This window comes from Kogia breviceps, chromosome 17, assembly GCF_026419965.1.
Source record: "Kogia breviceps isolate mKogBre1 chromosome 17, mKogBre1 haplotype 1, whole genome shotgun sequence".
NCBI lineage: Eukaryota > Metazoa > Chordata > Mammalia > Artiodactyla > Physeteridae > Kogia > Kogia breviceps.
Genome location: NC_081326.1, coordinates 59,977,792 through 60,002,816, shown reverse-complemented (window position 1 = coordinate 60,002,816; position 25,025 = coordinate 59,977,792). Strand labels below are relative to the sequence as shown.

At 38.8% G+C, this 25,025-nt stretch overlaps 1 protein-coding gene across 5 annotated transcripts in view; it reads right to left on the bottom strand.

The window, feature by feature from the left end:
• The window catches only part of COL14A1 (collagen type XIV alpha 1 chain), a 242,324-nt gene that overhangs the window by 77,220 nt on the left and 140,079 nt on the right, over nucleotides 1-25,025 (bottom strand). For all 5 annotated transcript variants that reach the window (XM_067017540.1, XM_059043433.2, XM_059043430.2 and 2 more), the window contains 7 exons: nucleotides 19,397-19,536; nucleotides 17,007-17,130; nucleotides 16,652-16,795; nucleotides 15,573-15,737; nucleotides 14,947-14,985; nucleotides 14,630-14,768; nucleotides 3,752-3,894 (listed from right to left, as the gene is read on the bottom strand). In XM_067017540.1, the coding sequence (XP_066873641.1) occupies nucleotides 3,752-3,894; nucleotides 14,630-14,768; nucleotides 14,947-14,985; nucleotides 15,573-15,737; nucleotides 16,652-16,795; nucleotides 17,007-17,130; nucleotides 19,397-19,536 (894 nt within the window). The remainder of the gene's footprint in view (nucleotides 1-3,751; nucleotides 3,895-14,629; nucleotides 14,769-14,946; nucleotides 14,986-15,572; nucleotides 15,738-16,651; nucleotides 16,796-17,006; nucleotides 17,131-19,396; nucleotides 19,537-25,025) is intronic.

Below are 25,025 nucleotides of genomic sequence, written 5' to 3'. Positions count from 1 at the left end.
AAAGGAAAATAAAAACATGTGAGAAGGTATTAAAATGGGTAATTTTTTAAAAAGTCAACTCAAAATAATGTAACCTTTGTTTTCAGGCTGTGTTTAGGACAAAGTGACGGGTAGGTAAGGAAATGACCTATAGTCCTTGGGTTGCCCCAGGCTTTCAATTGGCCAGATTAACTAACTTAACCATGTAGTGATGCTGATGAGGCAAGGACCCTGACATATATTGTTCCTCTGTAGTTCCTGCCCATACTCCCATTCCCACTACCCTTTTGGGAGATGGTTGTCTGAAGTTGGAAGTAGAGGCAGATAAAAAGGAAAAATGAAGTTAATCAAATTGTTGCCAGAGCTGCTCCAGATCTTTGCTCAAAACCCATCAACCGTCTAACCCACACCTTTGGCAGGAATGCCCGTACTCAAAAGCTGCCAACCCCCCACCTTTAGCAGGAGTGAACATAAATTTTTAAGTTAAAAGGTCCAGAGGTAAGAAAGGAAGGTACAAAGAAACAAAAAACACACAAAAAACAGATGGAACCAGCTGGGACCAAGATGATAATGAATCTCACCTCCAACAGACCTTGAGTCCCATTATACGGTGATTTACTACTTTAGCACGTTACCTACACCTACTTACTGGCAGCCGTTAAGGACCAAAAAAGGATAAAAAGGAGGTGGCACCCCAGTCCCTTAGAAAAAGCCCTGCCCCTTCCTTGGTAGACTAATGCATATGCTTCCCCATCATCAGCCTCACTCCTCCTCTCTTTGTCTTTATTCTTTAAAACTAAATCACCTCAGATCAATCAGAATTGGCCTTCATCAAAAAATCTACAAACAATAAACAGTGGAGAGGGTGTGGAGAAAAGGGAACCCTCCTGCATTGTTGGTGGGAAGGTAAATTGATACAGCCACTATGGAGAACAGTATGGAGGTTCCTTGAAAAACTAAAAATAGAATTACCATACGACCCAGAAATTCCACTACTGGGCATATACCCTGAGAAAACCATAATTCAACAAGTCATGTACCAAAATGTTCATTGCAGCTCTATTTACAATAGCCAGGACATGGAAGCAACCTAAGTGTCCATCGACAGATGAATGGATAAAGAAGATGTGGCACATATATACAATGGAATATTACTCAGCCATAAAAAGAAATGAAACTGAGTTATTTGTAATGAGGTGGATGGACCTAGAGTCTGTCATACAGAGTGAAGTAAGTCAGAAAGAGAAAAACAAATACTGTATGCTAACACATATATATGGAATCTAAAAAAAAGGTGGTTCTGAAGAACCTAAGGGCAGGGCAGGAATAAAGATGCAGACGTAGAGAATGGGCTTGAGGACACGGGGAGGGGGAAGGGTAAACTGGGACGAAGTGAGAGAGTGACATGGAAATATATACACTACCAAACGTAAAACAGATAGCTAGTGGGAAGCAGCCGCATAGCACAGGGAGATCACCTCGGAACTTTGTGACCACCTAGAGGGGTGGGATAGGGAGAGTGGGAGGGAGACACAAGAGGGAGGAGATCTGGGGATATATATATATGTATAACTGATTCACTTTGTTATAAAGCAGAAACTAACACATCATTGTAAAGCAATTATACTCCAATAAAGATGTTTAAAAAAAAATTAAATCTCTCTCCTCAGGTGGGTGAGAAGTTGATCTGTGAACTTAGTTCCCACTTCTCCTTTCTTTAGCCACTGAATAAAGCTTGTGCTGTGTCAATCTCGGCTTGGGTTTTGGTTTTGCTATTCACCTACTTAAACCTGAAAGGAAAAAGAACCCTCCCCCTCCAAGGCAGATAGCATGGGCCAGGCTACGCCCCAGCCGGTTCATACAACTTAATTCGGTAACAAAATCTTAAGAAATAAAAACTAGACTCTTTGCCTTATTTAACCACTGAAGCAACCAGTTTTCCCAGGACATGTAACTTACACTGCCCCCAAATAGTGATATTTCAGTGTGTCTTTTATTATGAACAAACAAACAAGTAAAAAAAAAAAAAAAAACCTTGCTACTCTTGAGTACTTCATGTTACAAGGAATATTTTATACAAAAAGAGAGGAACATTTTTCTCACTAATTCATTCCCCGGTTACAACTAAATTTTTCATTCTGCTTTCTAAAGGAGCAAGTAAATATTAATCTTTTCAAGAGACTTCTTTGATTTCGAGTCCTGGTTGGATATAGAGTTAGCAATTTACACCTTTTTAATCTACAGCTTTCCCTTAGTTTCAAAATCAATACAAAATGCTTTCACAATGTTTAGTTGTTGATTTATTTCTATGTACTGAAATGTCTTTTAACAAATACTAGTTGGAAATAGCTTAAAATACTTTTCTTATCCAAATGTTCGAGTTAATACCTAACAATAACCACCAAATTTTCATTCCCAGATTGACTGGGATCCTAAACTTAAAAATATATTTAGAAAACTCAGGGACATTAACCAAAAACTTGATAATTCTCTTAAGTGATAATCATTTGTGACATCCAACAGTAAAAGGTTAAGAACTTTCCTTTATTGTTTCCTCCTCAACTTTCCAATCTCCAAACAATGGAATTTCTCATTCACAACTATTCTCTTTTCTTTCTGGACTTACTCTCTAGATGATCGCACATATGCAACTTTCAATTTTAGATCTCCATCCCAGAATTCTTCCTAAAATATGCTTCTGCCAATCTGAGATTCTTTTCTAGGATAAGAGGCATTGCAACATTCATTGTGACTTAAAAGAAATATGTATTTGTTATTCAGATGACCAAAATATATTTCTCATATATACTTAGTCTTTGTCTAGGGTTCCTGCCTCGCAGCTCCTAAAACCCTTGGAATTTCCTGTGGTAAGAACAAAAAAAAAATGTGCCTTTTGTTATGTTAATACAGTGGCTTTTGGAAAGCCCTTAGGTAACCTAAGGATAAGGGCTGGTTGCCTGGAGAACCAGTCATGTGACGAGAGGGTTAGAACTTTCAGTCCCCCTACCCTCTCCAAGTTCTAGGGAGGGGAGAGAGGTTGGAGACTGAGTTCAATTGCCAATGGCCAGTGAGTTAATCAATAATTCCTATGTAATGAAGCATACATAAAAACCCAAAAGGATGGGGTTCAGAGAATTTCCAGGTTGGTAAACATATGGAGGTGCTGGAAGAGTGGTGCAGGTGGAGAGGGAATGGAAGCTCCCCACCTCTTCCCCATGCCTTGCTCCTGAGTTATATCCTTTTATAATAGACTGGTAATCTAGTATGTAAAATGCTTCTCTGAGTTCTGTGAGCCACTCTGGCAAACTAATTGAACCCGAGGAGGAAGTTGTGGGAACCTCTGATTTATAGACTGTGGGTCAGAAGTACAGGTAAAAGTCTGGACTTTCAGTTGACATCCTGAGCTGGAGCGGGTTATTGGAACCTCCAATTCATAGCTGGTAGCAGCTTGAGCTCTGGTAAATAGTGTCAGATTGGAGTTGAATTCTCAGATATTCTGCAGTCCGCGTGTCTCAGGAATTGTCTTTCTCCACCTTGCTCGCTACTGAATCCCAGAGCCTGGTGTTGGCAAACAGTAGGAACTCGATGAATATTTGTTGAAAGAATGAGTAGATAAATGAATGAATAAACTATCACATAGCTCATTATTAGTATTTACAAATAGCTAAAATAAGTGAGTTACTCTACAATACACACAAACCAGGCAAGATGACATGCCACATACATTACTCATACATGTGTGTGCAAATGTTTTACAAATAAATATACTTACTATCTAAAATGACTCCAACCAATGGGTCAGAATTTTTATTTAAAATCTCCCAAAGAGCAAATGGCTCCTCTGGAGTATCAGGAAGAATCCGGAATAGAAAACTGATGGTATAGTCAGAGGGCAATCCTTCTGGATGTAAATATCTGAAAATAGAAAGAAAATAGTATATTTTCTTGTATCCCTCTTTAAGAAGTTATTTATATGATTATAAAAGCAAATACACTTTCATTATACAAGATGTGAAAAAACAGAAAAGAAGAAAATAACAGATCACCATTACCCCATTCAGAAGTGATCACTCTTTTGGTGCCGTGCATTTCCCTCCAGCCTTTAAAGAATGTCTGTAAGTATCTGTCCAATTTATATAAATTTGCCCCTTTCTTTTCTTAGCACCATTTACTACATATTTCACATTTCCTTAAATATTTTTAAGGGCATGATATTTAATATCTGCACAACCTTCTCTTGTTTGGCTATTCCATAATTTATCTGACCAGTCACTTCTTATTAAACATTTAAGTAGTTTCAAGTTTTAGTATTATAAATAATGTTTATCTACAGTCCTTTTATAAAACGTAAGACACTGTCACTTTCTACCACATGTTGTAGTTAGTTGCATTCCTGTCTGTGCTACGTGCTCTGATGCACCATCTAAATCCACCTTTAAGAATTGAGAATCAACTAATCCTGCTTCTGGGAGTGATGTCTGCAGACAGCTCTCAGATACCAGTTCCCTCAGGAATGGCCTCAGCAGATGAGGGGTGCCTCTCTCAAGGTCATGCCAACTTTATTATGGTGCCTCTCTTCAATGACTAGTCTTTGAGGGGATATAAGGACCAGAGCTTCTCATTCCAAAGGAGATAACTCCATTCTAAGAACTCCTGTGTGGGGGTCAACTGAGGCTTTTACTGAAACTGCTTCATAGCTTGACTTCTCTCCTTTGCCCTATCTTACTTCCTTGTGTTCCCATCCAGCAGAGCACAGCCTCATCGACTTCCCACACACTAATCTCCCCCTTTGGATCTGCTTCCTGGGGAACCCAACCTGCTACACCATCTCACCTCTCTAACAGTTAAGTGGATCACTTACATACTTTAAAATTTTTCCCTCAAGCAACAGATACAGGCTTTTAGATATATAGGAGACCCATAATATTTATTCATCAAATTGACAAATTGGTGAATAGGTCAGAATTTAGCATAAATTTAAAAGTGAAAGTTTGATTTGCATACATTAAATATGTATGTATCCATTCATTCAATATTTGTTGAGTGCCTACGAGGTACCAGATATGGTAATACGCATTAAGATACAAAAGTGAATCAAACTGGCAAGGAACCTTTGTATGAGCACTTGAATTTGAGCAGGGTGAATTATACAGTTTATTAGAAGGTAGTAAGTGCCATCAACGACAAAAAGCAGCATAATGGGGATTGGGAATGCTAGAATGCATTATTTTGCCATTTTAATTAAAGTCATCGGCATTGGCTTCACTTAGAAGGTTCATTGAGAAGACTGCATTCGAGCAAAGGTTCACTGAGAAGGTCACACTTGAAGAAAAACTCATAGGAGATGAAGACATCCAGCCAGAGCAAAGATACTAAAGAGGGGTGTGTCTGGTATATTTTGAGAACGGACTAAAACAAGAGGTAAAGTCAAAGAGGTAATAGCTACCCAGATAATGCAGGGCTCTCTGGCCATTCAAGAGCTTTGACTTTTATGCCAAGGGGAATGAGGAATCACTGGCAGATTTTGGAGTGACATGATCTGATTTATACATCAAAAAAAAAAAGAAATCATTCTGACAGCTACTTGGAGAACAGACACCAAGAAGGCAAGGGTAGCAGCAGGAAGACCAGTCAGGAGGCTGCTGTAATGATGTAGGGAAGAGATGATGGTACCTCATATCAGGGTGATGACGATAGAGGTAGTGAGAAGGAACAGACAATTAGGATTCCTTGGTGGATTGATGTGGGGCATAAGAGAAACACAGGAGTCCAGCTTCTTTGCCTAAGAAACTCATTAAATGTACTCATCATTAAGATGAAAAAGGTCATAGGTGAAGCTGGTTCTGGAAGTAGGATGAGGGATGTGGTATTGAACCTATAAAGTATGAAATGCCTATGAGAAATCCAAGTAGAGATATCTAGTAAGTAATTAAATATGTAGGTCTAAATTTGGGGAAGTAGATCTGGACTGGAAGTATAAAATTTAGGAATCCTTGGCATATAGATGGGGTTCAACACTACGATACTGAAAAGATCACTAGGAAGAAGGGACAGACAGAGAAAACAAGGAGGTCTTGAGCAAGTCCTGGTCCCTCCAACATAAAGAGGTGGAGGAGAAAAGAAGAGCCAGCACTGAAAAGGAACAGCCTGTAATGTAGACAGAAACTAGAGGTAGTATGAGCCCCAGAGGCCCAAGGAGGAGAGTGAATCCAGGAGGAAGATATGATCAACTGTATAAAATGCTGGTGACAGGTCAAGTGAGATAAAGACTGGGAACAAGTGAATGGATTTAGCAAGGTGAGGCATGAGGGCATTGCTGGCCGGATGAACAATTTCAGTGGAGTGGTAGAAGATTTTCCTTCTGGCAATTCTCATTTTTGTCTAGGCCTCCAGGAATGATTTTCAAATATGCATTTTAATATTCATCACTAGACAGTGTAAAAAAAACCTATCAAAAAGTAACGTCAGATGTTGGATTTATCTAAAACTACAGATAGTACTGTAATAAGCTTGAATTCAATAAAGAGTATTTTGGAAGAAGGTAGAAAAGCAACTTGTTTACAAATTGGACAGATTAATTTAATACTCGAAAATGATCTCCCCCACATTTTCATGCATATGTGCACACTATATCAAAATGTGGACACAGAAAAAGTTTCACATTAAAATACTCAAGGCATTTTGAGACCAAAACAAATGAATATTTGGAATGTAAAGTAGCAGGTGACATCTTGAGAGATGACCCCTTAAATCAGGAACTCCTAATTTGTAATCTCAAGTATGTCTGGAGTTTTCAGAACTGCTGAAGTAGCGCCAGAAATCCCTAGGTGCATCATAGACTGTAGAATAACTAGATAATGTAATTTTTTTAACACCTTAATTGGAATATAATTGCTTTACAGTGTTGCATTAATTTCTGCTGTATAACAAAGCAAGTCAGCTATTATGTATACATATATCACCATAACCCTTCTCCCATGCATCTCTGTCCCACCCTCCCTATCCCACCTCTCTACGTGGTCACAAAGCACTGAGCTGATCTCCCTGTGCTATGCAGCTGCTTCCCACTAGCTATCTATTTAACATTTGGTAGTGTATATATGTCAATGCTACTCTCTCACTTCGTTCAAGCTTACCATTACCACTCCCCGTGTCCTCAAGCCCATTCTCTACATCTGCATCTTTATTCCTGTCCTGCCCCTAGGTTCATCAGAACTTTTTTTTTCTTTAGATTCCATATATATATATGTGTGTTAGCATATGGTATTTCTTTTTCTCTTTCTGACTAATTTCACTCTGTATGACAGACTCTAGGTCTATCCACCCCATTACAAAAAATTCAATTTCGTTTCTTTTTATGGCTGAGTAACATTCCATTGTACATATGTGACACATCTTCTTTCTCCATTCATCCATCTGTCAACAAACACTTAGGTTGCTTCTATGTCCTGGCTATTGTAAATAGTACCACAATGAATATTGTGGAACATGACTCTATTTGAATTATGGTTTCTCAGGGTATATGCCCAGTAGTGGGATTGCTGGGTCATATGGTAGTTCAATTTTTACTTTTGAAGGAACATCCATACTGCTCTCCATAGTGGCTGTATCAATTTACATTCCCACCAACAGTGCAAGAGGGTTCCCTTTTCTCCACACCCTCTCCAGCATTTACTCTTTGTAGATTTTTTGATGATGGCCATTCTGACCAGTGTGAAGCAATACCTCATTGTAGTTTTGATTTGCATTTCTCTAATGATTAGTGATGTTGAGCATCCTTTCATATGTTTTTTGGCAGTCTGTATATCTTCTTTGAGAAATGTCTATTTAGGTCGTCTGACCATTTTTTAATTGGGTTGTTTGTTTTTCTGATATTGAGCTGCATGAGCTGCTTGTAAATTTTGAAGATTAATCCTTTGTCTAATGATTCATTTGCAAATATTTTCTCCCATTCTGAGGGTTGTCTTTTCGTCTTGTTTATGATTTCCTTTGCTATGCAAAAGCTTTTAAGTTTCATTAGGTCCCATTTGTTTATTTTTGTTTTTATTTCCATTTCTCTAGGAGGTGGGTCCAAAAGGATCTTGCTGTGATTTACATCATAGAGTGTTCTGCCTATGTTTTCCTCTAAGAGTTTTATAGTGTTTGGCCTTATATTTAGGTCTTTAATCCACTGTGAGTTTATTTTTGTGTATGGTGTTAGGGAGTCTTCTAACTTCATTCTTTTACATGTAGCTGTCCAGTTTTCTGAGCACCACTTACTGAAGAGGCTGTCTTTTCTCCATTGTATATTCTTGCCTCCTTTATCAAAGATAAGGTAACTATATGTTTGTGGGTTTATCTCTGGGCTTTCTATAATATTCCACTGATCTATATTTCTGTTTTTACCCAGTACCATACTGTCTTGATTACTGTAGCTTTGTAGTATAGTCTGAAGTCAGGGAGCCTGATTCCTCCAGCTCTTTCTTTCTCAAGATTGCTTTGGCTATTCAGGGTCTTTTGTGTTTCCATACAAATTGTGAAATTTTTTGTTCTAGTTCTGTGAAAAATGCCATTGGTAGTTTGATAGGGATTGCATTGAATCTGTAGATAGTTGTGGGTAGTATAGTTATTTTCACAATGTTGATTCTTCCAATCCAAGAACATGATATATCTCTCCATCTCTTTGTATCTCTTTAATTTCTTTAATCAGTGTCTTATAGTTTTCTGAGTACAAGTCTTTTGTCTCCTTAGGTAGATTTATTCCTTGGTATTTTATTTTTTTTGTTGCAGTGGTAAATGGGAGTGTTTCCTTAATTTCTCTTTCAGATTTTTCATCATTAGTGTATAGGAATGCAAGAGATTTCTGTGCATTAATTTTGTATCCTGCTACTCCACCAAATTCATTGATTAGTTCTAGTAGTTTTCTGGTAGCTTCTTTAGGATTCTCTATGTATAGTATCATGTCATCTGCAAACAGTGACAGCTTTACTTCTTCTTTTCCGATTTGGATTCCTTTTATTTCTTTTTCTTCTCCGATTGCTGTGGCTAGAACTTCCAAAACTATGTGGAATAAGAGTGGTAAGAGTGGGCAACCTTGTCTTGTTCCTGATCTTAGTGGAAATGGTTTCAGTTTTTCACCATTGAGAATGATGTCAGCTGTGGGTTTGTCATATATGGCCTTTATTATATTGAGGTAGGTTCTTTCTATGCCTACTTTCTGGAGAGTTTTTATCATAAATGGGTGTTGAATTTGGTCAAAAGCTTTTTCTGCATCTATTGAGATGATCATATGGTTTTTAATCCTTCAATATTTTAATATGGTGTAGCACATTGATTGATTTGCATATACGGAAGAACCCTTGCATTCCTGGGATAAACCCCACTTGATCATGGTGTATGATCCTTTTAATGTGCTGTTGGATTCTGTTTGCTAATATTTTGTTGAGGATTTTTACATCTGTGTTCAACAGTGACATTGGCCTGTAGTTTTTTTTGTGATATCTTTGTCCAGTTTTGGTACCAGGATGATGGTGGCCTTGTAGAATGAGTTTGGGAGTGTTCCTTCCTCTGCTATATATTTGGAAGAATTTGAGAAGGATAAGGGTGAGGTCTTCTGTAAATGTTTGATAGAATTCACCTGTGAAGCCATCTGGTCCTGGGCTTTTGTTTGTTGGAAGACTTTTAATCACAGTTTCAATTTCAGTGCTTGTGAGTGGTCTGTTCATATTTTCTATTTCTTCCTAGTTCAGTCTCGGAAGGTTGTGCTTTTCTAAGAATTTGTCCATTTCTTCCAGGTTGTCCATTTTATTGGCATATAGTTGCTTATAGTAATCTCTCATGATCCTTTGTATTTCTGCAGTGTCCATTGTTACTTCTCCTTTTTCATTTCTAATTCTGTTGATTTGATTCTTCCCCTTTTTTTTCTTGATGAATCTGGCTAATGGTTTATCAATTTTGTTTATCTTCTCAAAGAACAAGATTTTAGTTTTATTGATCTTTGCTATCGTTTCCTTCATTTCTTTTTCATTTATTTCTAATCTGATCTTTATGATTTCTTTACTTCTGCTAACTTTGGGGTTTTTTTGTTCTCCTTTCTCTAATTGCTTTAGGTGTAAGCTTAGGTTGTTTATTTGAGACGTTTCTTGTTTCTTGAGATACGATTGTATTGCTATAAACTTCCCTCTTAGAACTGTTTTTACTGCATCCCATAGGTTTTGGTTCATCGTGTTTTCATTGTCATTTGTCTAGGTATTTTTTTATTTCCTCTTTGATTTCTTCAGTAATCTTTGGTTATTTAGTAGCCTATTTTTAGCTTCCATGTGTTTGTATTTTTTACAGTATTTTTCCTGTCACTGGTAGGTATCTAGTCTTACAGCATTATGGTTGGAAAAGATACTTGATACTATTTCAATTTTCTTAAATTAACCAAGTCTTGATTTGTGAGCCAAGATATGATCTATCCTGGAGAATGTTCCATGAGCACTTGAGAAGAAAGTGCATTCTGCTGTTTTTGGATGGAATGTCCTATAAATATCAGTTAAGTCTATCTTGTTTTATTTATCATTTAACGCTTCTGTTTCCTTATTTATTTTCATTTTGGATGATCTGTCCATTGGTGAAAGTGAGGTGTTAAAGTCCCTTACTATTATTGCATTACTGTCAATTTCCCCTTTTATGGCTGTTAGCCTTTGCCTTATGTATTGAGGGGTTCCTGGGTTGGGTGCATAAATATTTACAACTGTTATATCTTCTTCTTGGATTGATCCTTTGATCATTATGTATTCTCTTTCTTTGTCTCTTGTAATAGTCTTTATTTTAAAGTCTATTTTGTCTGATATAAGAATTGCTACTCCAGCTTTCTTTGATTTCCATTTGCATGGAATATCTTTTTCCATCCCTTCACTTTCAGTCTGTATGTGTCCTTAGGTCAGAAGTGGGTGTCTGTAGACAGTATATATATAGGCCTTGTTTTTGTATTCATTCAGCCAGTCTATGTCTTTTTGTTGCAGCGTTTAATCCATTTACATTTAAGGTAATTATCAATATGTATGTTCCGGGCTTCCCTGGTGGTGCAGGGGTTGAGAGTCTGCCTGCCGATGCAGGGGACGCAGGTTCGTGCCCCAGTTCAGGAAGATCCCACATGCCGCGGAGCAGCTGGGCCCATGAGCCATGGCCTCTGAGCCTGCGCGTCCGGAGCCTGTGCTCCGCAATGGGAGAGGCCACAACAGTGAGAGGCCAGTGTACTGCAAAAAAAAAAAAAAAAAAGTACATTCCTATTACCATTATCTTAATTGTTTTGGGTTTGTTATTGTAGGTCTCTTCCTTCTCTTGTGTTTCCTGCCCAGAGAAGTTCCTTTAGCATTTGTTGTAAAGCTGGTTTGGTGGTGCTGAATTCTATTAGCTTTTGCTTCTCTGTAAAGGTTTTAACTTCTCCATCAAATCTGAATGAGATCCTTGCTGGGGACAGTCACCTTGGTTGTAGGTTTTTCCTTTTCATCACTTTAAATATGCCCTGCCACTCTCTTCTGGCTTGCAGAGTTTCTGCTGAAAGATCAGCTGTTAAACTTATGGGTATTCCCTTGTATGTTAATTGTTGCTTTTCCCTTGCTGCTTTGAATATTTTTTCTTTGTATTTAATTTTCGATAGTTTGATTAATATGTGTTTTGGCATGTTTCTCCTTGGATTTTTCCTGTATGGGACTCTCTGCACTTCCTGGACTTGATTGACTATTTCCTTTCCCATATTAGGGAAGTTTTCAACTATAATCTCTTCAAATGTATTCTCAGTCCCTTTCTTTTTCTCTTCTTCTTCTGGGACTCCTATAATTCGAATGTTGGTGTGTTTAACGTTGTCCCAGAGGTCCCAGAGACTGTCCTCAATTCTTTTCATTTTCTTTTCTTTATTCTGCTCTGTGGTAGTTATTTCCACTATTTTACCTTCCAGGTCACTTATCTATTCTTCTGCCTCAGTTATTCTGCTATAGATTCCTTCTAGAGAATTTTTAATTTCATTTTTTGTATTGTTCATCACTGTTTGTTTTCTCTTTAGTTCTTCTAGGTCCTTGTTAAGTGTTTCTTCTATTTTCTCCCTTCTATTTCCAAGATTTTGGATCATCTTTACTATCATTACTCTGAATTCTTTTTCAGGTAGACTGTCTATTTCCTCTTCAGTTGTTTAATCTGGTGGGTTTTTACTTTGCTTCTTCATCTGCTGAATATTTCTTTGTCTTCTCATTATGTTTAACTTACTGTGTTTAGGGCCCTTTTTGCAGGCTGCAGGTTCATATTTCCCATTGTTTTTGGTGTCTGAGCCAGTGGGTGAGGTTTGTTCAGTGGCTTGTATAGACTTCCTGATGGAGGGGACTGGTGCCTGTGTTCTGGTGGGTGGGGGTGGATCTTGTCTTTCTGGTGGTCAGGACCTCGTCCAGTGGTGTGTTTTGGTGTAAACAAAACACACATAGTAAAACTTTACTATGATTTTAGGCAGCATCTCTGCTAATGGGTGGGGCTGTGCTCCTGTCTTGCTAGTTGATTGGCATGGGGCATCCAGCACTGGAGCTTGCTGGTCGTTGAGTGGAGCTGGGTTTTAGCATTAAGACAGAGATCTCTGGGAGAGCTCTCGCCGATTGCTATTACATGGGGCCAGGGGCTCTCTGGTGGTCCAATGTCCTGTACTCGGCTCTCCCATCTCATAGGCTCAGGCCTGACACCAGGTCAGAGCACCAAGACCCTGTCAGCCACACAGCTTAGAAGAAAAGGGAGAAAGAGAGATAGAAAAAATAATAATACATTAAAAAAATAATAATAATTTAAAAAGAAGAGAGCAACCAAACCAATAAACAAAACCACCAATGATAACAAGCACTAAAAAGTGTTATAAGATAAACATAGAAGTCAGAAACCAATCAGCTGCAGACAGGAAACCCCAATTCTACAGTTGCTCCCAACGTCCACTGCCTCTATTTTGGGATGATTTGTTGTGTACTCAGGTATTCCACAGATGCAGGTACATCAACTTGATTGTGGGGATTTAATCCACTGCTCCTGAGGCTGCTGGGAGAGATTTCCCTTTCTCTTCTTTGTTCGCACAATTCCTGGGGTTCAGCTTTGGATTTGGACCCGCCTCTGCATGTAGGTCGCCTGAGGGCATCTGTTCTCACACAGACAGGAGGGGGTAAAACAGCAGCTGATTAGGGGGCTCTGGCTCTCACTCAGGTCAGGGTTGGGAGGGGTACGGAATGTGGGGCAAGCCTGCGGTGGCAGAGGCTGGTATGACTTTGCAACAGCCTGGGGTGGGCTGTGTGTTATCCTCGGGAAGTTATCCCTGGATCACGGGACCAGCAGTAGCTGGCTGCACAGGCTCCTGGGAGGGGAGGTGTGGAGAGTGACCTGTGCTCACACATAGGATTCTTGGTGGCTGCATTAGCAGCCTTAGCACTTCGTGCCCGTCTCTGGGGTCCGCGCTGATAGCCGCAGCTCGCGCCCATCTCTGGAGCTCCTTTAAGCGGCGCTCTTAATCCTCTCTCCTCGCACACCCTGAAACAATGGTCTCTTGCCTCTTCGGCAGGTCCAGACTTTTTCCCAGATGCCCTCCAAGCTAGCTGTGGTGCACTAGCCCCCTTCAGGCTGTGTTCACGCAGCCAACCCCAGTCCTCTCCTTGGGATCTGACCAAAGCCCGAGCCTCAGCTCCCAGCCCCCGCCCGCCCCGGTGGGTGAGCAGACAAGCCTCTTGGGCTGGTGAGTGCTGGTCGGCACCGATCCTCTGTGCAGGAATCTCTCTGCTTTGCCCCCTGCACCCCTGTTGCTGCACTCTCCTCCGTGGCTCCGAAGCTTCCCCGCCACCCACCTCCCACCTCCACCAGTGAAGGGCTTCCTAGTGTGTGGAAATTTTTCCTCCTTCACAGCTCCCTCCCAGAGGGGCAGGTCCCTTCCCTATTCTTTTGTCTCTGTTTTTTTTTTTTTTTTTTCTTTTGCCCTTCGCAGGTGCATGGGAATTTTCTTGCCTTTTGCGAAGTCTGAGGTCTTCTGCAGCATTCAGTAGGTGTTCTGCAGGAGTTGTTCCACAGGTAAATGTATTTCTGATGTATTTGTGGGGAGGAAGGTGATGTCCATGTCTTACTCCTCCACCATCTTGAAGGTACCCCCAATAATGTGATTTTTACATCAACTATATGGAGTTGCTGTTGTGACTTCTCCAGGATAAAAACCATCTGAATTCATGGCACTAGCTTAAAATGGTTCAGGGTGTGGATTCTGGGATCTGCAGGTGCAAATCGCAGCATGGTCTTCAACAAACTATGTGATCTCACTCAAGCCATTTAGCTCCTTTATGCTTTAGTTTTGTTATTTATAAAACCAAGATAATAAATGACTCTACTTCATAGAGTTATTGGGAGGTTTGAGTGAGTTAATAGCATTTAGAACAATGCCTGGTCTGTGGTAGTGCTATGTAAGTACTATCTTTATATTTTTCTGAGATGAACAAATGTGAAAGTTCAACCAGCATTATGTGTAGGTCTAACGTTTTTAAAGATATCTAAACAACATATACTCTATCCATCATGGAAAATCCTGCTGGGAATTATTACAGCATATTTCTAGTTGATATCACTTCCACATTGAGATATAATAAACAATAATTGACTTTAGTATCTTGCAATGGAAACATACTTGGTTGGCTGGGAAACCAGGGCATCTTTACGCAGTTGATAACAAGGATACACATTGAAGGTACCAGGCTCCATAGAAACCCCTTCCACCGATGAAAATTCCTTTTCAAGCAAACCAAACATTTCCATCATCTTAAATCCTTAAAAAAAAAAAAAGAAAGAAAGAAAAAGAAAAATAAACAGAGATAGAGAAAAAGAATAAACAGGAACTTTAGGATTTTAAATTTCAAAATTAGTCTATTAAGGATGAAAAAATCTGGACCCAAAATGTGAGTTATTTAATATATTTGTATTTGGAAAATTTGTGAAACTGCATACCTGCAAGATCAATGTCATCCTTATGCATCAGTGGGCAGGCTGGAAGACAAAACAAACAAGATAAAACCCTAATTCAGATATTTTCCAAACATATTCTTTCCTTGTCCTGAGAACAGGAAGCTAACATAATCTTTACGGAAGTCAGTTGTGGAGGGAATCCAAACCACATGTGGCTACAGCTTTCTGTGGATTCCTAAAGATTGAAACACTCTCACTTCTTCTTTTAAAACCAAAGGGTTCCAACTTCCTTCTCCTCTCCTGGGTCCATTAAAATCGATGGTGGTCACTTGATAGCATGTTTTGGAAGAAGTCCCACTTCTAATGTGTTACCCTGATGAGCAGACTTAACACAGTTTTGAAAACTATCTGCTATAGCTGTTTAAGAGAGTTGCTTTGAAATACAGACCCTCGCCTTTTTAGGGAAAGTCTTTATCAACCTAAAACCCTGAACCAGGGAGAGGTGAGGTTTACTTCCCATACGCTCAAAACCACAAAACTTAATATCTCCATAACAAATAGCTCTCCAAGTCAATTTTCTTTCTTTGGCTCAGGATGGCACTCATTATTTAACTGGTATAAATATCTCAGCCTTTAAGCAACGTAAGTGCAAATTCCAAAGCACTAACTTGCTGACGCGGTTTCACAGACAAAAGTAATCAACTCATCTTCAATTTTCTTAAAGGCGTCAAAGTCATCCACAAAGAAGACGTGCCGGGCGCTGGGCTTGCTGCCAATGCTGACCAACTCTGAGTAATCTGCATCCGCTACGCCGACTGCAAAAATGCTGTAGCCTGTGGTAAAAGGGGAACAGATTGCTGATGACTTTAAATTGCAGCAAAAACAAATAATGCACTATAAGACGTGTCCAAATGTTTAAAACATGTTTATTTAGGAGGGCCAGTGGGAGTGGATAATTCATTCTTTACAGTTTATCAGAATTCTGCGTGCACATAATTCACTCTATGATAATTAACCCATTATCCCCTAAAGAAAGTTTCCACTTTAAAGAAGCTTAAGAGAGTCAGTGTTTGAGACAAAATAGTTATCATTTGAGTAACATCTTTATTTTTGCATATTTTTAATAATGATTTTAGTATTTATGGGAAAAAGTGCAATTGAAACAAAAAAAGTTTTGTTTTTGTTTTGTTTTGTTTTCTTTCATTTTCAGAAGTAGAAACTGAGAAATTACAGGCTTAGAAGCCTGAGTCACAGTTCAATGCTTGGCAAATACATATTAAGCTAGTCTTTGCTTATACAGATCTTATAAAATGTAATCTTCACATTTTGTGTTCTCCATTTTACAAATGAGGAGGCTGAGGTGGAGGAGTTTCTGTGATCAGTTTCCCTCCCCTGGGCCTTTTCATAGTATTGCACTTAATTTTCTTTTCTTTTTGACCACACACCATGACAGGGATCGAACCCATGCCCCCTGCAGTGGAAGCGTGGAATCTTAACCAATGGATCGCCAGGAATGTCCTGTAGTGCACTTAATTGATGGAGTTTCTTATATAGGGCGTACTGGAGAAAATACAGCAAAATAATAGATTTGTAACCTGGAAACTTTTAAAAATCACATTGTCCAGTTAATATTAAGAAAGATTTAGAAACATTTAAGTCATGCTGATGTAGCCTATAAATGTGTATTCAGAAAACAAGGCTAACGGTATTACTGGTAGCCACTATTGCTTATCTATGTAAAATTTACCATCTGATTGCATCTCCCTGGAGATTTTGCTCACATCATCTTGTGATCTTCCATCAGTTATAACCACGATGACCTTCGGGATGCCTCTTCTGGTCCCTGACCCTGCAGTAAACAAGGCATCTCGGACATGCTTAATTGCTTTTCCTGAAACAAAGGAAGGCAACAATTCATTTCATTCCCTCCCTTGCTAGAGATGGAAGAGTGGGAACGAAGTTCTTAAGTCAATGAAACATCTTTTTTAAAAAAAATCTATATTACTATGCTTCAAAAAGAAGTCATTTCAGTAATTAGTAATAATTATTTCGGGTCTTAGCTGGGCTTCTTGTGGTCTTACCTGGGCTTCTTGTGGTCTTACCTGTTTTTGTATTTCCTCCTTTGTACGAGATATGTTTAATTGCGTCAAGAACAGTCTCTTTGGTTTTGTAAGAGTTAAGTTTAAATTCTGTCCTGGGGTCATCAGTGAACTGAACCATTGCAACCTAGAGAGAGAAGGTGTGTTCATTTTTATGTATATTGTAGACTTCCTCTCTGCCAGAGAGCACACACTATAGCATGATTACCACTACAGTTTTTTTAAAATTAATTAATTTATTTATATTTTTAATTTTTGGCTGTGTTGGGTCTTTATTGCTGCATGCAGGCTTTCTCTAGTTGTGGTGAGCGGGTGCTACTCTTTGTTATGGTGTGTGGGCTCCTCACTGCAGTGGCTTCTCTTGTTGCAGAGCACAGGCTCTAGGCACGTGGGCTTCAGTTGTTGTGGCTCGAGGGCTCTAGAGCACAGCCTCAGTAGTTGTGGCACACAGGCTTAGTTGCTCTGTGGTACGTGGGATCTTCCCAGACCAGGGCTCAAACCCATGTCCCCTGCATTGGCAGGTGGATTCTTAGCTACTGCACCACCAGGAAGTCCCACAACTACAGTTTTAATTTCTTTTTTAACCCAGTCCACAATTTCCTTGATTTAAACCATACAAGTTACATACCAAATCTGACAACGTCTTAACAAAGTACTTTTCAGGACGTAGTTTATTTTAAAAATCTCTCCCTAAAGCATGAAGACCTCGTGCCATCTCATTTGACAGATGGGAAAATGGCAGCCTAGATCTTCTATCTTGACAAAGTTTAGAGAAAGAATCGAAGTTGGACTCTTTACAAGGATTTCTTTATGAAACAAACCTATGAAATAATTACTACTATTCGACCATTTTACAGATCAGGAAACTGAGGGACAGAAAGCCAAGTAATGTACCCAAGATTACTAGAGTAGCCACTGACAGAACCAACAGCTGAAGCCAGGTAATTCTACTTCAAAATCTGTGTTCTGAATCACTGCAGATGAATCACTGGCTTCATTTCCTACAATTTGCTTCTATTCCTGTGCAACTTTGGGGGACATTTTAAATTTATTATATTTTTTGTTTGTTTTTCAGAATTATGAAAGGGCTTCTTTCTGGTTTTGTGAGCCTTCAATTTGTGCCAGCTTATCAAGGTCTATTGCAAATGTCATCATCTTTAGGAAACCTCTATTCAGAACAAATTTCTCCCTCCCTGAAATGCCTGAGCATTTTATCTATTCTTCTCTTCTGGTTCCCCTTACATCCAAGTGTTCTCAGCCATTCTTCCAAGACGTATTTTCAATCTCTTCACTTTAGTGCATCTCATTGCTACCACCCTAGCCCAGGCCTCCATGAGAGCAGCGTTGGTCCATGAGAGCAGCGTCCCAGGTGGTCTCTCCACTTCCACTCGCACCTTTATTAGTACTCACACTCCACGAAGCAGTCAGAATGATCTTTTTCAAAAAGCATATCAAATCTTCTCTCCTTAAAACTTCCCAGTGGCTTCCCATTGTATTTAGGATGATACCCAACTTCTTCAGTGGGTCATAAGACTCAAGGTGATCTAGCTCTGTCTACTTCTTCCACCGCTTCTTCTCCCCCCAGCCTCCCCCCACATACTCATCCACTATATTCCAGCCCCAAGTTTTAGCACCTGAAGCCTCAAAACTCATTCTCGACTTAGGCCCTCTGCACTTACTACTTTCCCTGTCTGGAAATTCTACTTTCAAATCTTCTCAGCATCATTCACATCTCAGTTCAGAAGCCACCTCCTCAAAGAAGACTTTGTGGATCACACAATTTAAAATAAACTTTGGTAAACTTAAATCTCAGTTCGAAAGCTCGCATCCCTACCTTGTGAATTTATTTGTTTGCCAATTTGTATCTGTCTCTCATCCTCCTCCTCTCCCTTCCTTTCAGAATATGAGCAACATGAAATTAGGGACTTGTCTGTCATACCCATTATGACAGTACTATAACTAACCAAAATAAGTTCTCAATAAATATTTGTTGAATGAATAAATTAGTTTTCTATGTTCTACTTGCTCTGTATTAATTTGTGACGATGACCTCTCTCTTTCAAGATTTTAACATCCTCGAGGGCAAAGAAAATATTGGATGTTCCTTTAGAGAGATACTCTATCCTAGTATATAGAAGACACATCTGCTGACATGGCCATTCTAACCTGTCTTAGTTTGCTGAACTCAAACGCTTTTAAGGATTAGCATCTTCTCAAGCTCTGTCACACACCAGTAAGCTGCTTCTAAACTCAGACTTGTCTACACTCTCATTTAGGGTTGGATCCAATCAGGATAGTTCTTTACCCATATTCCCTGACAAGCAGCAATAATAACAGCTTGGAATAATTTTTTCATGCATGGAATGAATTAATGATTGATCTATCAGCCTTACTTGAGTTCCATCTGCACCTATCTTGTCCAGAGCTCCAACAGTGCTATACAGGAAGTTAATGATCTTATTGAAATTTTCATCACCAATACTCCAGGATCCATCCACCATAAACACCAGGTCGGCTTTGGCAGCTTTACATACTGGAGACCAAGAATGAATTTTTAATCAGGGAAAAGGAGAAAACACAGTAGTTATGACACCAACAAAGAAGATAATGGTTTCCCTCTGGTAGCTACAGCCCGAAGGAAAGATATACATCTTACTCCAACCTCTTGCTCCTGACCATGATGGCTCTCCTACATCTTGTCCTACATGACAAGTTGCCTGGTCATGACAAAGAAGCTTCAATCAAATGTGTGGAATTAAAGAGAAAAAAATCTACCAATCTCAGCCCCAAAGAACAGAAATGGGAAGAATGAAAAATGTAGAACTAAAGTGATTTAGAGACAGAAGCATCAGCAAACACTCTAGTGCCTACTGATTAGAAAGAAATCCAAGCTACCACTCTGTGCACCCTGCCCTCTGCTTACTGAATTAACAATGTGAGAGAGATTCAGCTTCCAGGAGGAAGGCATACCACACAATGAAAGCAGATTAATCTCAAACTTGATATGCATTTGGACTGAGGCCATAAGCAAACTTTAATTCCAGCCTTGCTCAGAAATCCTGTCTATGCCCTTCTGACACCCAGTGATGCATATCAAGAAATGCACATTATGCTAGCTCAGGGGAACTTTTATCAGTAGGTAATACTGATATCAATGTTAAAAAACAGGCAAAAAAAAACATTAACAAAAACCTATTCCACTGAAAGCATTTTTTAATAATCTTGTATCACGTGCTGTTTCAGATTATCTATGCCTCTCTTCCCCTTCATTAGCATAGGCTACAGTGGTTAACTCTGTTTTATGATGAAACAAACAATTTAGACTTTAATAATCTGAATCTTTTTATCTTAGGCCATTTGCACACAAATATTCTGTGAGCTAATGTACCTTTCACCTTTCTTTAGAAAAAAAATGTACTTGACTTTTATTTTATTAAGTGGACTTTATTCCCTTAAAGCTATTTACGATATAAAATAAATAATCTCTGAGTTAGTACTCCAGGGACAATAAGGATTTGGTGAGATTGTTCGCATGAGTTCCATGATGCATACAATTTTACATATTTATGGTTTGAATTTAAAGCTGAAGGGGACCACAAGATCTGATAATTATAAGCTTACAAAAGAAAACCTGGTGTTCTGTTTTTGAGGAAAGACAAAATCTACATTAGGTTTTACCTTCAGAATGAAAGCAAAATCTATTTGAAAATATACTAAAATTGAAAAACTTACTTAATACAACAAAGAAAACAAAAAAAATATACATCAAAATACAGGAAGGAATTACCCCTGGGATATGAAATTGTGTTTTAAATTTTCTTCTTTGTACTCTTTCCTTTTTTTTTTAAAAACGTCTTTATTGGAGTATAATTGCTTTATAATGGTGTGTTAGTTTCTGCTTTATAAGAAAGTGAATCAGCTACACATATACATATATCCCCATATCTCCTCCCCCTTGCAGCTCCCACCCACCCTCCCTATTCCACCCCTCTAGGTGGTCACAAAGCACCAAGCTGATCTCCCTGTGCTATGCGGCTGCTTCCCACTAGCTATCTATTTTACTTTTGGTAGTGTATATATGTCCATGCCACTCTCTCACTTCATACCAGCTTACATTTCCGCCTCCCCACATCCTCAAGTCCATTCTCTACGTCGGCATCTTTATTCTTGTCTTGGGCCTAGGTTCTTCAGAACCATTTTTCTTTTTTAGACTCCATATATATATGTGTTAACATATGATATTTATTTTTCTCTTTCTGATTCACTTCAATCTGTATGACAGACTCTAGGTCCATCCACCTCACTACAAATAACTCAATTTTGTTTCCTCTTAAGGCTGAGAAATATTCCACTGGATATATGTGCCACATCTTCTTTATCCATTCATCTGTCGATGGACACTTAGGTTGCTTCCATGTCCTGTCTATTGTAAACAGAGCTGCAATGAACATTGTGGTACACGACTCTTTTTGAATTATGTTTTTTTCAGGATATATGCCTGGTAGTGGGATTGCTGGGTTGTATGGTAGTTCTATTTTTAGTTTTTTAAGGAACCTCCATACTGTTCTCCATAGTGGCTGTATCAATTTACACTCCCACCAACAGCACAAGAGGGTTCCCTTTTCTCCACACCCTCTCCAGCATTTATTGTTTGTAGATTTTTTAACGATGGCCATTCTGAATGGTGTGAGGTGATACTGCTTGTGTTTTTTGCAGCTATGTTCATCAGTGATATTGGCCTGCAGTTTTCTTTCTTTGTGACATCTTTGTCTGGTTTTGGCATCAGGGTGATGGTGGCCTCATAGAATGAGTTTGGGAGTGTTCCTCCCTCTGCTATATTTTGGTAGAGTTTGAAAAGGATAGGTGTTACCTCTTCTGTAAATGTTTGATAGAATTCACTTGTGAAGCCATCTGGTCCTGGGCTTTTGTTTGTTGGAAGATTTTTAATCACAGTTTCAATTTCAGTGCTTGTGATTGGTCTGTTTATATCTTCTATTTCTTCCTGGTTCAGTCTCGGAAGGTTGTGCTTTTCTAAGAATTTTCCATTTCCGCCAGGTTGTCCATTTTATTGGCATAGAGTTGTTTGTAGTAATCTCTCATGATCCTTTCTACTTCTGAAGTGTCAGTTGTTCCTTCTCCTTTTTCATTTTTAATTGTTAATTTGAGTCTTCTCCCTTTTTTTCTTGATGAGTCTGGCTAATGGTTTATCAATTTTGTTTATCTTCTCAAAAAACCAGCTTTTAGTTTTATTGATCTTTGCTATTGTTTCCTTCATTTCATTTTCATTTATTTCTGATCTGATCTTTATGATTTCTTTCCTTCTGCTAACTTTGGGATTTTTTTTGTTGTTGTTCTTCTTTCTCTAATTGCTTTAGGTGCAAGGTTAGGTTATTTATTTGAGATGTTTCCTGTTTCTTAAGGTAGGATTGTATTGCTATAAACTTCCATCTTAGAACTGCTTTTGCTGCATCCCATAGGTTTTGGGTCATCGTGTCTCCACTGTCACTTGTTTCTAGGTATTTTTTGATTTCCTCTTTGATTTCTTCAGTGATCACTTCGTTATTAAGTAGTGTATTGTTTAGCCTCCATGTGTTAGTATTTTTTACAGATCTTTTCCTGTAATTGATATCTAATCTCATAGCGTTTTGGTTGGAAAAGATACTTGATACGATTTCAATTTTCTTAAATTTACCAAGGATAGATTTGTGAACCAAGATATGATCTATCCTGGAGAATATTCCATGAGCACTTGAGAAAAATGTGTATTCTTTTGTTCTTGGATGGAATGTCCTATAAATATCAATTAAGTTCATCTTGCATAATGTATCATTTAAAGCTTGTGTTTCCTTATTTATTTTCATTTTGGATGATCTGTCCATTGGTGAAAGTGGGGTGTTAAAGTCCCCTACTGTGATTGTGCTACTCTCGATTTCCCCTTTTATGGCTGTTAGTATTTGCCTTATGTATTGAGATGCTCCTATGTTGGGTGCATAAATATTTACAATTGTTATATCTTCTTCTTGGATCGATCCCTTGATCATTATGTGGTGTCCTTTGTCTCTCGTAATAGTCTTTATTGTAAAGTCTATTTTGTATGATACGAGAATTGCTACTCCAGCTTTCTTCTGATTTCCATTTGCATGGAATATCTTTTTCTATCCCCTCACTTTCAGTCTGTATGTGTCCCTAGGTCTGAAGTGGGCCTCTTGTAGACAGATATACAGGTCTTGTTTTTGTATCCATTCAGCCAGTCTATGTCTTTTGGATGGAGCATTTAATCCATTTACATTTAAGGTAATTATCGATATGTATGTTACTATTACCATTTTCTTAATTGTTTGGGTTTGTTTTTGTAGGTCTTTTCCTTCTCTTGTGTTTCCTGCCTAGAGAAGTTCCTTTAACATTTGTTGTAAAGCTGGTTTGGTGGTGCTGAATTATCTTAGCTTTTGCTTGTCTGTAAAGGTTTTAATTTCTCCGTCGAATCTGAATGAGATCCTTGCTGGGTAGAGTAATCTTGGCTGAAGCTTTTTCCCTTTCATCACTTTAAATATGTCCTGCCACTCCCTCTGGCTTGCAGAGTTTCTGCTGAAATATTAGCCATTAACCTTATGGGGATTCCCTTGTATGCTACTTGCTGTTTTTCCCTTGATGTTTTTAATATTTTTTTCTTTGTATTTAATTTTTGATAGTTTGATTAACATGTGTCTTGGCCTGTTTCTCCTTGGATATATCCTGTATGGGACTCTCTGCGCTTCCTGGACTTGATTGACTATTTCCTTTCCCATATTAGGGATATTTTTAACTATAATCTCTTCAAATGTATTCTCAGTCCCTTTCTTTTTCCCTTCCTCTTGTAGGACTCCTATAATTTGAATGTTGGTGTGTTTAATGTTGTCCCAGAGGTCTCTGAAACTTTCCTCAATTCTTTTCTTTTCTTTTTTTCTTTATTCTGCTCTGTCTTACTTATTTCCACTATTTTATCTCCAGGTCACTTATCCATTCTTCTGCCTCAGTTATTCTGCTATAGATTCCTTCTAGAAAATTTTAAATTTCATTATTATGTTGTTCATCATTGTTTGTTTGCTCTTTAGTTCTCCTAGGTCCTCGTTAAACATTTCTTGTATTTTCTCTATTCTGTTTTCAAGGTTTTGGATCATCTTTACTATCATTACTCTGAATTCTTTTTCAGGTAGACTGTCTATTCCCTCTTCATTTGTTTGGTCTGGTGAGTTTCTTCCTTGAACCTTCATCTGCCCTGTGTTTCTCTGTCTTCTCATTTTGCTTAACTTACTTTGTTTGGGGTCTCCTTTTTGCAGGCTACAAGTTCATAATTCCTGTTTTTCTTGGTGTTTGCCCCCAGTGGCTAAGATTGGTTCAGTGGGTTGTGTAGGCTTTCTGATGGAGGGGACTGGTCCCTGTGTTCTGGTGGATGAGGCTGGATCTTGTCTTCCTGGTGGGCAGGACCGCACCCGGTACTGTGTTTTGGGGTGCCTGTGACCTTATGATTTTAGGTAGCCTCTCTGCTAATGGGTGGGGTTATCTTCCTATTTTGCTAGTTGTTTGCATAGGGTGTCCAGAATTGTAGCTTGCCGTGCGTTGAGGGGAACTGGGTCTTAGTGTTGAGGTGGAGATCTCTGGGAGAGCTTTCTCCATTTGATATTATGTGGAGTTGGGAGGTCTCGTGGAGCAATGTCCTGCACTCAGGTCTCCCACCTCAGAGGCACAGGCCTGACACCCGGCCAGAGAACCAAGACCCTGTCAGCCACACGGCTCCGAAGAAAAGGGAGAAAAAAACCCAATAAAATAAAATAAAGTTTTTTAAATAAAAATCAAAAAGTAATAAATAAATAAATAAAGAAGCGAGCAACCAAACCAACAAACTAATCCACCAATGATAACAAGCACTAAAAAGTATACTAAAAAACAAAACAAAAAACCAGACATATAGAACCCTAGGACAAATGGTAAACGCAATGCTATACAGACAAAATCACAGAAAGAAGCATACACATACACACTCAC